The sequence below is a fragment of the Heliangelus exortis genome, chromosome 2, assembly GCF_036169615.1.
Source record: "Heliangelus exortis chromosome 2, bHelExo1.hap1, whole genome shotgun sequence".
In the NCBI taxonomy this organism is placed as follows: domain Eukaryota; kingdom Metazoa; phylum Chordata; class Aves; order Apodiformes; family Trochilidae; genus Heliangelus; species Heliangelus exortis.
Window position 1 is genome coordinate 151,213,930 of NC_092423.1, and position 12,984 is coordinate 151,226,913.

Below are 12,984 nucleotides of genomic sequence, written 5' to 3' on the forward strand. Positions count from 1 at the left end.
TGAGCTGAAAGAGAAACTGGGATTTAAGGAAGCAAAATCTGAATAAACTCTGCCATGTTACCCACAGGCAACAGACCTGAACTCAGGTGGAAGAGGTGAGTGAGAAGGCAGTGGGAAAGCCAGGGAATGGAAATGAGTCTCACAGGAGAATACAAGAATTTGGGTTTTTTAATCTAGCAAAACAAAGGCTCAAAGGAGCTGTGACTCCACAAAAACACCCCAGGACAAGCAGACAAAGGGTCAGGCAGCAGGAAGGAGATTTTTCAAGAGAAAATATAATGAAAACAACAAAAATAGAACAAGATGATCTTTAAGGTACCTTCCAACCCAAGCCATTCTGTGATTCTGTGACTTAACAAATGCAAGTTCAGCTTGAAAACATGATTTATATTATTTCAAGAAGTCAAAACCTGGAGAAGTATTTGGTTTCTCCCAGAAGGAGGAACTCGAGTGTGTGCACACACTGAGTAACAGCAGGAAACTATATTTAACAAAATATTTGACTGATTTATGAAATAATAGTATGTGGTTACTATTGGTGGCAGGAGACTTCAGCATTTTTTCCAAATAATCTACACCAAAAATTTAGCTTGCTGCTCCTGAATTGAGCACAGCACTTTTTTTTTGGCTAAAAGGTATCTTCCAGAAATGGGAACCTACCCCAGTCTTGCCTTGCTTCAGTTCCCAGACCAAACCTGGTGATTCCACCACAAAGTCCCCAAACTATTCCAGGGGTTGCCTTCCCCTCTCCTGGCACAGTCAGGAACAGGTTTTATATTTATTGTGTGCAAGGGCCTGGAGTGATGGGATGAGGGGCAATGGTTTAAACTGGAGAAGAGCAGATTTGGACTGGATGTTGGGAACAAGTTGTGTCCCAGGAGGGCAGTGGAACCATGGCACAGGGTGCCCAGGGAGGGGGTTGAGGCCTCATCCCTGGAGATGTTCAAGGTGAGGCTTGAGGAGGCTCTGAGCACCCTGATCTGGGTGAGGGTGTCCCTGAGACTGCAGGGCTGGGACTGGAGCACCTTGAGAGGGCCCTTCCCACCCAAACCATTCTGTGATTCTACTGAGCTTGCAAATTAGGATCAGGTTTTAAAGGCATGGAAATGTTTAAGCCTCATTAATTTCTATGGGATTATTTTAATGTCTCAACTTGTTGTATAATCCTCCTCCTTAGCAGCAAGGCCCACACATACCTTCTGTACTTTGTGTCTTCCTATTTCCAAAGCAAAAATTAGATTTTTAGTGGTTTTTTTCTTTATAAGGATACCTTCTTTCTCTGTTAAAAAATCCTCTACTGCTTCCTGTCCTTTCCTTTTTGAGAAAGCAAACCAGGAGGCTGTGCCACATTCTTAAAAGCAGGAAAATAAAACCCTGCAGGTTGTGCTGTATTTGTGTAAGAATTCACTTCACAGTTTCCCACTTGGTCCTTAGGAAACCTCCAGAGCAGATAAAATCTGCAGCTGACACAGAGTCATTTGTTCTATATCTTATTTGTTCATTTGTTATGAAGCAGCAACCACAAAATCACTGCTGCCCCTTTGTAGGTAAATTGTGTTCAAACTGGGCTAGAATCATCCTGAATCGGAGATAATTTGAATAATACATTGTAATGTGAACAAGCTGTGCATCTGCAAGGAGAGACCACAACCCCTACCACCAAACTGCATGAGAAAGGGTACCAAGGGCCCTTCAGCCCAGCAGGAAAAGGTCATAAAAACATTCCTTGGCAGTAAATTAAAGCCAGACAAATCCAAACAGAAGATGGGGCAGATTTTTCCTTGCTCAATGGGAACTTCAGCCATGTACAAAACTGAATGAGAGGAAGCAGCAAGCTGGAAGCTTTTCACAGCTTCAGGGGGACTCTGCTCCCTCAGAACTGATGCTGAGCAGACACAGCTGAGCTGCCCTCCCCTGCACCCTACAAGGCAGGTTCATCAATTTTGACAGAGAGTAAGGACTGAAGTCACACTGTGGGAAAATTCAACTTGCTAGTTAAGAGCTCTAAGCCTGAAAATGTTGCAGTGAGTACACAGTGTCACCCAGTGAACAACAATCAGAATCCCAGACTGGGTTGGGGTGGAAGGGACCTGAAATCCCCCCCAGTGCCTCCCCTGCCATGGTCAGGGACCCCTCCCCCAGCCCAGGGGGCTCCAAGCCCCATCCAACCTTCAACACTGCCAGGGATGGGATGGGATGGGATGGGATGGGATGGGATGGGATGGGATGGGATGGGATGGGATGGGATGGGATGGGATGGGATGGGATGGGATGGGATGGGATGGGATGGGATGGGATGGGACGGGACGGGACAGCCACAACCTGGGCCAACAGGAGGCCAGCTCTGCTCCCAAGCTGGGGCACAAGGGGGCTGGGGAGGAAGAATTCTCTTTAGGGAGGGGATTTCTAATGTAAAACTTGGGTTTTGAGAAAGATTGCAAGCAGAAAAGTCACCTTAAATCAGAGATCTATTGAATTCCAGGTTGGGTTGAGTTGTAGGCACCCTAAAGATCATCAAGATCCAACCCAACCCAACCCAGGGGGCTCCAAGCCCCATCCAACCTTCAGCACTGCCAGGGATGGGGCAGCCACAGCTTCTGGGGGCAACCTGGGCACCCAGGGGCTCAGCACCCTCACCCCAAAGGATTTCTCCCTCAGGTCAGGTTTCAGTCTTCTCCTCCCTTCAGGCTGGATGGGGCCTTGGACAACCTGATCCAAGAGGAGACCTCAGGTGCAAATCTGTGCCTCAGAAGAGCTCAACAGACTTCTTGACTCTGCCAAAGCCTCCCTGCAGCCCAGAGACAGAGCAGATGGAGCCTCAGCCAAACCTCTGGGAAGAGCAGTGGAAGGCAGAGCCCCTCTCAGACACCAGGTGCTTTCACAGAATTCTTTCCTTCACTGTTGTGCAGTCCCATGGGCACCACCTCAAGCTGGAGGAGCTCTGGAAGCTGCAGCTCCAAACACAGCCCTGGGGTCCCCACTCCTGGGGTGCTGGCAGAGAGGGGCAGATGTCTTCAGCTCTCCTGCCAAGGTCAGGCTTTGGCTCAGGACTATGGTTTAGACCCAGAGAACACAGTTCCTTCTCCCTCAAAGCTGTACAAAACCACACAAGGGATGTGATGGCAGAATTATGGACAGAACCTCTGCTGCTCAAGGGGGATCAGGCTCCTGCTCACCTCCATCAGCTCATTGCTTTACTGCTCACAGAAGCATCACAGAATGGTTTGGGCTGGGAGAGACCTTCAAGCTCATCCAGTTCCAACCCCCTGGATGGGCAGGGACATCTCCCACCAGCCCAGGGTGCTCCAAGCTCCATCCAACCTGTTCTCTTCATCCAACCTCTAAGTCTCTTCTCAAGGACATGAAATCATCCTTGGAAGCCACAGGCAGATGCTTCTTCAGGGACTGTTCACTTCCCAAGCCAACCCTACTCAAACTCCAAGCAGTCTTTAAGGCCCTGAAGATCACAGAATCACAGAATGTTCAGGTTGGAGGAGACCTCCAAGCTCATCCAGTCCAACCTTTGACCAACACCATGGGCAACTACTAAACCAAGATGCTTCCTGCTGTCCTCCACCTTACCACCACGAGATGTGCTTTTCACAGAGGCTACAGGGAAGGTGGCAAAGAGCTCTCTCAGCACCTCTGAGGTGTCCCAAGCACACAGTGCTGGAGCTCAGTTCCCACTTACAGCCCCACTGATGGCTCTGGGGACTGACCCATCCCCAGGAGCTGCAGTCCCAACAGGATTCCACTCAAATGACAAAGCACCCCTGGCAGGAGGGGTCAGCACCCACCCACTGAGCTGAGCAGGATAGGGATGCTCTGCTCTACTCTGCTCTGGGGGGACTTCAGCTCCCACCACCCACCTGGTGGACCCTGGGAGCTGCACCACCATCCTACAGTGAGGGAATGGATCTGCACCAAGGAGACTGCAAACCTCACCCTACCCCTCCCCAGACAGCACAGAGCTCAGGGCACTTCCATCAGATGCAGGTGGAGCAGGGGCAGGAGCCCAGACAGAACATTTCCTGGTACCAGACTGAGGTTTCCTGGGCCACTGCACCTCGAGGAGCAAGAAAACTGCAAATGGAAGAGCTGGAAAGAAAGCCCAGGAGCAGGGACTCCCCAGGTGAGGGACAAAGAAAGAGCAAGAACAGAGACCTGGCTAGACTCAGTTTTGCCCCTAAGTGACAGAAGAGCTATGCAAAACAAACACAAGAAATACTGAAATATCAGTATGTTTTTCAGTGACCCAGAGATGGACACAGATGGACACAACTCAGGACACACTGGTCACATGTGAACCAGCTCATGATCTGCCTGAGGAGAAAAGGATTTGTCATGTCCCTCCTAGAACATCTTACTCCCAAACCAAGAGAGCAAAACCTCCATTTTACACCTGAGGGAGCAGAGAAGAGCCAAGTCCCCAGTGATGACCAGGCCAGCACTCCCCTGTGACCCACAGCTCTGGTTCCACTGTCCTGTCCTGAGGGAAGAAACCTTCATGAAGCCCTTTGTGCTGGCAGCAGGTTCTGCCTCTGGCCAGAGGTCCAACAGGTCCTTGGAAACCCTGCCTGCTGCCCCAAAAGATCAGACAAGCCTACTGGAAACTTGGGAACAAACTCAGGAATTAATGCCAGAGGAAGAGCTGAGGCAGCAGGACACTGAGCACCACATGTGCCAGGGGCTCTATGGACCCTCCAGAACCACCTGCCCCTTCCTGACATCCCAAAGTGCTGCAGGGGAAGATTCTGCAGAGGAACCTGGGAGAGATGCACAAATCCTGAGTTCCAGAGTCCACCTTTCCCATGGCATGGCACAATGTCCTGACTCAGATCCTCCTCCCTCTCCCAGCAGACTCCTGAGGCCTCTGCTCCTCCGGGGTTCCTCACCACTCCCAGAAGATGCATTTATTTTCTGCCACCTTCTCCTCCCTCAGTGCCCAGCACACAGGAACTGAACTTCCACTTCAACCCCCCTGGGTTTGTTGGTTTGTTTTTTTTTTACATTTATTCCATCTCATTCCTGATCTGCAGCAGCCATTCTCACCTCAGGTATGGAAAAGTAGGGAAAGGAGGTGAAAAGCAGGGGAGGAAACAATCATTGTGTGTTTGTGATCGGTCAGGTCCAGAAGCCACTTGACCCAGAGAGATCAGAGTTTCCCCTACAACCCTGGGTGAGCCTGGGAAGCAAACCAAGCAGACTGAATGATTTTTGGCAGAGAGAGAGAACAGTAGGAGTGGTACAGACCTCTTCCTCCTCAATGCGAGCAGGTTCAATCAGCAGATTATTGGCTTGATCAAACGACACCCCCTGTTAGGACAGGAACCAGCAAAAGAGGCATGCGGATTAGTGGAGCATCAACCAAACCCACCACCACGACCACCACCACCCAACACACACCACTCCAACAGGGCTGGCCAGGCAGCACCCCAGCAGACCCCACTCACACCTCTCCTGACCCCACCTGCAGAGTGGCACCAACCCCTGGCACCTCTCGGGGCCACCTTGGGTCACCCTGAGGCTGTGGCCACCAAGCTCAGCACTACCAGCTGGTTCTACCCCCTCTCTTGTGCACAGAGTCGTGGGGTGAGGAAGGGAGGATCAAACATCACAGGAGGAAGAGCACCAAGGGGCCCCTGGGACCACCCAGCTGCTGCACAGGAATGAAGATGTCCCAAACCAAACTGTGCTGACTCCTCCTGCAAAGGGAAGAGCCCAGGGTGGAGCTGAGCACCCTGCCAGGCACACGGGGACCCTGCTGCCACATGGAGGAAAACTGAGAATTCCTTCTGAAAAACAACTGGCTTTGCAACTAAAGCCCCTCTGGCTTAAGGATTCAGCCTCCTGCACAGCCTCCTCCTTTCTCCTCCTCCATCCTCCTTCCAGCCATGCTTGCAGCACCTCTTACTTGGAACTCCACTGCACAGGGACACTGCTCCCCACGTTCCCACCTCTGGAAGATGGCTCAGGAGTCACTAAATCTGCCTTCATGGAGCAGGCATCCAGCCCCAGGAAAAGGGAAGCTGGGATTTCCAGGCAGAAGGCTTCCTGGTAACACAGGTAACTCTGACAGGTAACACCAAACCTTTGCTCTCCACACCTACACAGACTTCAAGAGGCTCTGCCCATGGGTCAAGCACATCTCAGCTTTGAGTCCCTGACTAAAATAAGCTTTTTGGGTGAGGGCATTTCCCAAGTATGGCAGGTCTTGGATGAGGGGGGCTCCAAAGGGCTTCAACACATTCTTACAGGCAGCAGCAACTCCTTTTCATTCCAAAGAACTTCCCCACCAATTTGGGAAACATTGCTCATCCCTGGGGAGCAAAGGACGAGCTGCATCAGCTCAGAGACAGCAAAGTAAGCTGAGAGAAAGGCTCCAAACAAACCTGAGTGCAAGAACCTTCCCCTGAGCCATCTGAACTCCAGCGTGGGGTGGAAATGACCCCAACAGCCTGGTGTGTGGCAACAGCAAGAACAGATGTGACTCCAGTATCTTCTGCCAGTCCCAAGACCCACATCTCACCCATGAACTGCTGGTGTCAGCCACATCCTCACCCCTGCCTGCCAGCTACACCTCCCAAAATCATCACACAGGGAGGAAGAGCTGCTCTGACTCCTGCCGTGTCCCCTGCAGTGGGTACATTCCCAACCCACTGAGAGGACCTTCCTCCAACAACCACCTCTGTGTGTCCCTAACCCAAGGCTCAGCCCAGGACCACTCCTCAGCCCCCAGGGTGCCCAGGAAGGTCCCTCAGAGCCCCCTGGGGATGGCAAAGCTCCAGAGCACACATTCCTCTCAACCCCACCAGGCACAGACAAGTGAGATCCATCCAGGGATAAAGCTCATCTTGTTGCAAAGGAGCTGCAACACCCAGCAAGCAAGGAAGAGATTGGAAAAGAAGGGAAGGTGGGACAACAAGAGCTGTCCTGGCAGCCCAGAACATGTCACACGTTAACAGGGAGGGTGCAAGAACCTGGATGCAGAGCAAGGAGTCAGGCATGGAAACACAGCACAGCTCCTGGACACTCCTTTCAGCCCCAGGATGAATTTCAGCTCTCCCCCCCTCAGTGTGTCTCTCCCGAAGTGCTGGAGCCTCCTGCCAAGGTTCTCATTGGTTTCACGTGGAGGTTGGGAGCTGAAGGGAGCAGAGGGGAGGTCTGGCACCCCTCTGACCTTCCCCCTCCCCACCAGACCTTACCTTCACCGATGGCTGAGCAGACAAAGCTCCGTTCTTTCTCTCCTCCTCATCCCACGTTTCCTCCTGATCCTCGGGCTCCCCGTTGTTCCTGCAGCCTCCCAACTCCTCTTCCTCTTTGGGGACCCCCTCGCTGCTCAGCCCCTGCAGCAGTGCCACCACTGCCTCTGGCTTGGGCAGCTTTGTGATCTTGAAGTGTTTCTTGTAGTGGGGGGTGTCCTTGCGGATCAGCCTCTGCTTCTCCACCGGGAAGGGTCTCTCCTCATCCTCATCCTCATCCTCACTCCGGATCAGGGTGTCCTCAGCAAAGTGTACAGTGGGCTATAAAAAAGGCAAAGCCCCAGAAGGTAAAAACCCCATCTGGAGGCAGCACAGAACCTCTCTGCTCCCCAGCACCAACACAGGCAATGCCAGCACTGCTGCTGCTGTGTGCTGAAGGTGTTGGAATTCACATTAAAATCCATCCCATTGGCCTTTCCTGAACCAACTCCACCTCCCAGACACATCCCCTCTCAGCTCCAGGGGCTGAGGGCACTCAGAGCTGTAATCCTGATTTTCCCAGAAGCTCTCTCTGGCTCCCACACTGTCCACCTAATCCCTCACAGACCCAGCTCCCACAGGCAACCTGGGCACCCAGGGGCTCAGCACCCTCACCCCAAACAATTTCTCCCCCATCTCCAGCCTCAATCTCCCCTTTCTCTCCAAGTTTTAACCCATTTCCCTTGTCCTCTCCCTACCCCCCTGTGTCCAAAGCCCTCCCCCAGCTTTCTTGTAGCCCCTTCAGATATTGGAAGGTTGCTCTGAGCTCACCTGGGAGCCTCCTCTTCTCCAGGCTGAACAATTCCCTCACCCTCTCCTCCCAGGACTTCTTCTCCAGACCCTTCACCACTTGGTTGCCCTTCTCTGAACCCTCTCCCACACCTCAATGTCCTTCTTGTAGTGAGGGGCCTAGAGCTGAGCAGAGCCCTGGGGTCCTACCTCGTTGTATTCCACCTCCACATCTTCCTCCTCTTGGTCTGCAGGTTCCTTACGTTCTTCCTCAGCTCTGGGCTTTGCTTCCTTCTCCTGCAGCTCAGGGACCTGCCCGTTTGGCCACGTCCTCTCTGCCTCCTCCTCTGCCCTCACCTCGGTGCTGTTGGAGAGGTGGGAGTCCTCGCTGCGACTCGACATGGCACTCAGCCTCCTCTCCTGGGAAGATGATTGCAGAAGTCACGATGGAAACCAAAGCTGCAGCACTGAGGTGGGGCTGGTGCCAGGTGGGGAATGAGCCACCACCAACAGAATCAGCTTTCCCTGCCAGCTCTGCTCCATCCCACCCAGCTGCACCCATTCCACCATCTGTGCAGACATTTATTCTGAGCATCCCACCCAGCACCAAGATGCCTCCTCCCAGTCCTTCCCAGGAGGAAGATGCCTCCGTTCCTGTCCTTCAGGAAAACAGGAAACAGCCTCAAGTTGTGCCAGAGGAGGTTTTGATTGAGTATTTGGAAGATTTTTTTTTAATGAAAGAGCAGATAGGGCCTGGCTCAGGCTGCCCAGGGCAGGGCTGGAGTCCCCATCATCCCTGAAGGGGTTTCAGAGCCCTGGAGATGTGGTGCTGGGGGGGTGGTGGCCATCGTGGTGTTGGGCTGACGGTAGAATTTGATGACCTTAGAGGTGTCTTGCAGCCTCAACAATTCCATGATTCTATGATCCTTAATTGGGAATGTCTGAGTCTTCTTTTCCTCTCCCTTAGTTATGACAGCTGTGGTACCAATGCACCCAATTCAATCTTTGACAGAAGTTCTTTCTGCCCAGCATACAGAATCACAGAATTGTTCTGGTTGGGAAAGACCTTTAAGATCCTGAAGTCCAACCATAACCCAACTCTACCAAATCCAGTGCTTGACCCATGTCCCTCATCTCCACATCCCCAGGGGTTTCTCTGAAACCCCTCCAGGGATGATGGGGACTCCAGCCCTGCCCTGGGCAGCCTGGGCCAGGCCCTGACAACCCTTTCCAGGGAGAAATTCTTCCCCAGCTCCAACCTAAACCTCCCCTGGCACCACTTGAGTTGTGCCAAAAGTTCCTCTTGGCCCATCCCTTGTTCCTTGGGAGCAGAGCCCGACCCCCCCTGGCTCCAACCTCCTCTCAGGGGGTTGCAGAGAGCCAGAAGGTCTCCCCTCAGCCTCCTCTGCTCCAGGATCAACACCCCCAGGGCCCTCAGCTGCTCCTCACAACTTCTCCAGACCCTTCTCCTTCTGCTCCACACCCTTCCCCACCTCCATTCCCTTCTCTGGACACCCCCAGCCCCTCCAGGGCCCTTTTCTCACCCAAAACTGACGCCTCAGCACCTCCCCATGCCCTGGTTCCCCTCCACGTTCCCTCTCTGGTACCATTTCTGGGAGCACAGAACTCACCTCTGAGGTGGGGGAGCTGAGCTCAGGGTCAGCCTTTGCCGCGTAGGCCTCGCTGCGCCGAACTTCAATCACTTTCTTCATGACCTTCAGCTCACTGGGGTGAGGGGTTGCTCTGCGCTGCAAACCCTGCCAAGGAAAGGACAAAAAGCAGTCAGAGCAGGGGATTCCACCTGCTGAGCCTCCAGTCTGAACCGCTTCACCCCATGTGTTTTATCTGAGCACCAAAGCCCCAGATGGACAGGACTCAAACGTCAAGATCTGCCCTGGGGAAGAGGAGAGAACCAGAGGCAAACAACACTGCTCAGAGCTCTCTCTGAATTAAAAATCATCAAATCCCAGACTGGTTTGGGTTGGAGGGACCTCACAGCTCACCCAGTGCTCCCCCTGCCATGGTCAGGGACCCCTCCCCCAGCCCAGGGGGCTCCAAGCCCCATCCAACCTTCAACACTGCCAGGGATGGGGCAGCCACAGCTTCTGGGGGCAACCTGGGCACCCAGGGGCTCAGCACCCTCACATTATCCTGGGATGAATTCCAGCAAGGGGATGTTTTATATTGTGCTTCAGGCTTAGTAAATGTGAAGCTGTCAACACAGAAGCCCCTGAAGGAACACAGAGGTGGAATCCCTTCCTAACCCCTCTGGTATTCATCATAACATTTCTGACAAGCCAGGATGCTACTAGAATTTGTGATGCTTAGCTAGTTCTACCCCAGCTCAGAGTCCAGAAAAGCAGTATTCTGAAATTACTTACCATGCCAAAAATGACCAAAAAAACCCCCACAAAAGCCCCAGACCCCAGCAGCACACACTGCTGCAAGGACAGATGCAAACACCATTGATGAGGCAGATTTAGATCTCAACAGGATCTCTCTCCACAAAATAAAAAGGAAAAAAAAATCCTGCAGGAGATTTGAGCTAACAGAGAATGTGCTGGGAACCAAAACTTCCATCCTGCCCTTTTCATCTGCAGATAAAGCAAAATGATCTTCCACTTTTTGTTTGTTTTTTTTTTTGAGGCTCTCTACAGTGTTCAGCTCTTTCAGAAAGAGACCACTCCACAGCATGGGCTTCTTCTGGCTCCTTGCTTGGAGGGCAGAGGTTTCCTGGCTCAACTGTGGCTGTGCAGCTCTTCCCTGTGATGGGGCTCAACAAAAATCCAGTGGGATTTCATTGTTATTTCATTTTTATCCTGCTCCATGGGCAGGTGAGAACTCACAGCTCGACTCCCATCAAAACCTAAACCTGCACCAAGGCTCTCAGGGAATTCTCTTTCCTGCCTGTTTGGCTCCTCAGGGCACCAAATGTCCTCTGGACTGCAAGAACCATAGCAGGAGTCTGCAGCACTGTTCCTGGGTGAACCAAAAACACAAGTGCTCCTCATCTTAGGAAAACAGATGAGATTGTGCCTATAGAATTCTTAATCATGAAGATTGGAAAAGACCTCCAGGATCACTGGGTCCAACCACAACCACTCAGCCATCTCCTGAAGCTCCACATCCCAACACTTCTTCAACCCCTCCAGGGATGGTGACTCCACCACCTCCCTGGGCACCCATCCCAAGCCCTCAACACTCTTTCAGGAAAGAAATTTTTCCTAATATCCAACCACAGCCTCCCCTGGCACAACTCCAACCCATTTCCTCTTGTCCTGTTGCTGGTCCCTTGGGAGAAGGGACCAAACTTGGGAGAGGAGCCTGATGTTTCCACAGGGAGCTTTACAAACCTCCAGAAACTCTTCTTACCCGTCTCTCAGCTCCAGACTCCTCTTCATCATCTACTTTGGGTTCATCCAGGAACTGAATCACACTGACTCTGTTTAAATTGGTGTCTGTCCAGCTCTCATCCACACTGTTCTGCAGAAGGTTCTCTGGGGAGGGACAGAACACAGTGTGAGTTACTTTTGGAACAAGGAGGGCTGTTGGCTTGGATGAAAGAAAAGTCCTCAACCCATGAGGGCACTTCTGTTGCCTCTGCCCATGGCATCAAACCCCAGAGGCCTTGAGGACAAAGGCTGAAGCCCCCAGATCTTGTCACCTCTGGTCCATCTCCCACCAGGTCTCTCTACAAAAGGACCTAAAGAGTTCTGCTCCAGCACTCCCTAGCCAAGAACTGAGTAACAGGTCTGACTGAGGCAGTCATCAGAAGTACTGAAACATCAGGTGCAAACCTCACAGACAATGACTTGGTCAATAAATCACAGCAGAAGACTTGAGGACCAGGCTGCAGCTTCTGTACCACCTGGCAGAGAAACAATTTCTCAGCTTTATCCATCTCTGCCTTGGGAAGCTGCCAGCAGCCATGCAGGAGCCCGGGTGCCAGTGCTGAACACCCCAGCAAGCAGCTCAAGCCCTCTTCCCTCCATCACTCTCCAGGGCACTGCAGAGCAGGTTCAGCACCCAGCCTCTTACCCAAGCTTGGGGAGGGCTGCTGGGGCAGCAGGTAGCACGTCAGAACTTTCTCTCCTGTCTTTTCATCATCCTCTGTTTGGAATTTCAGCATGGGCTGGGACTGATTTTCTGCCAGCCACAGGGCTTTCAGGTTTAGGTTTGTCAAAGCAAATGGCAAGTTCTGCAGTCTGCAAGAGAAAAGAAGTGAAAGGTTAAAGGAACCTTTTGATGAAGGAACCTCAGCTTCAGAGTGCCCCACCTGCACTGGAAGGGACAGAGCTGAGCTGCTGCAGGACCCCTCAACTCTTCCACACAGCCAAGCAGCTGATGTTGCTGCACATGGCTCTGCTGGACCCTGGAAAGAGGGTCCCCCCCCCTCTCAGCAGAGGACAACCCCCATTCAAATGGGGAATGTTGAAGAGACAAAAAAAATTATGTTTTGTGGACCAGTACCCAGAGTTTTCCAAAGGGAAGCTCTGGTCATCTTCCAGCTGCTACAAACCCCATCAGCCTCAGCCTGCAGAACCCTTCAGAACAGATCTGGTGCTTGCAGGCTGTGGGGTTGTGCACATCACAAAGGAGGCTTTGGCACCAACCACCTGAGGACACAAAACTGCAAAATCCCCAGGGAGCAGCAGGGATCTCTCCTGATCTGGATTTCACAGGTGGAAAAGTGCTCCCATCCTTCTGCATGAATTCCACTCAAGTGCCACGGGGAAGGGCTGAGCCTGAGAGATCCAGGTCCTTATCCAGAGCCCTGAGCAACCACCCTGAGCTTCTCCAAACTGCAGACCCTGGGATCAGCACAGATCCAACAAGGAATCATAAGGGCTGGAAAAGAACTCCAGGATCACTGGATCCAACCACAACCCAACCACCACAACCACTCAGCCATCTCCTGAAGCTCCACATCCCAACACTTCTTCAACCCCTCCAGGGATGGTGACTCCACCACCTCCCTGGGCACCCATCCCAACCCCTCACCACTCTTTCAGGA

At 52.4% G+C, this 12,984-nt stretch overlaps 1 protein-coding gene across 30 annotated transcripts in view; it reads right to left on the reverse strand.

The window, feature by feature from the left end:
• SCRIB (scribble planar cell polarity protein) overlaps nucleotides 1-12,984 on the reverse strand; it is a 110,558-nt gene that overhangs the window by 64,735 nt on the left and 32,839 nt on the right. For 24 of the 30 annotated variants that reach the window (XM_071738609.1, XM_071738602.1, XM_071738608.1 and 21 more), the window contains exons 11-16: nucleotides 12,009-12,175; nucleotides 11,343-11,467; nucleotides 9,602-9,727; nucleotides 8,181-8,390; nucleotides 7,206-7,523; nucleotides 5,254-5,316 (exon numbers count right to left, since the gene is read on the reverse strand). In XM_071738609.1, coding sequence (XP_071594710.1) covers nucleotides 5,254-5,316; nucleotides 7,206-7,523; nucleotides 8,181-8,390; nucleotides 9,602-9,727; nucleotides 11,343-11,467; nucleotides 12,009-12,175 — 1,009 coding nt within the window. The remainder of the gene's footprint in view (nucleotides 1-5,253; nucleotides 5,317-7,205; nucleotides 7,524-8,180; nucleotides 8,391-9,601; nucleotides 9,728-11,342; nucleotides 11,468-12,008; nucleotides 12,176-12,984) is intronic. The other 6 variants (XM_071738606.1, XM_071738630.1, XM_071738623.1 and 3 more) reach the window with 1 other exon arrangement.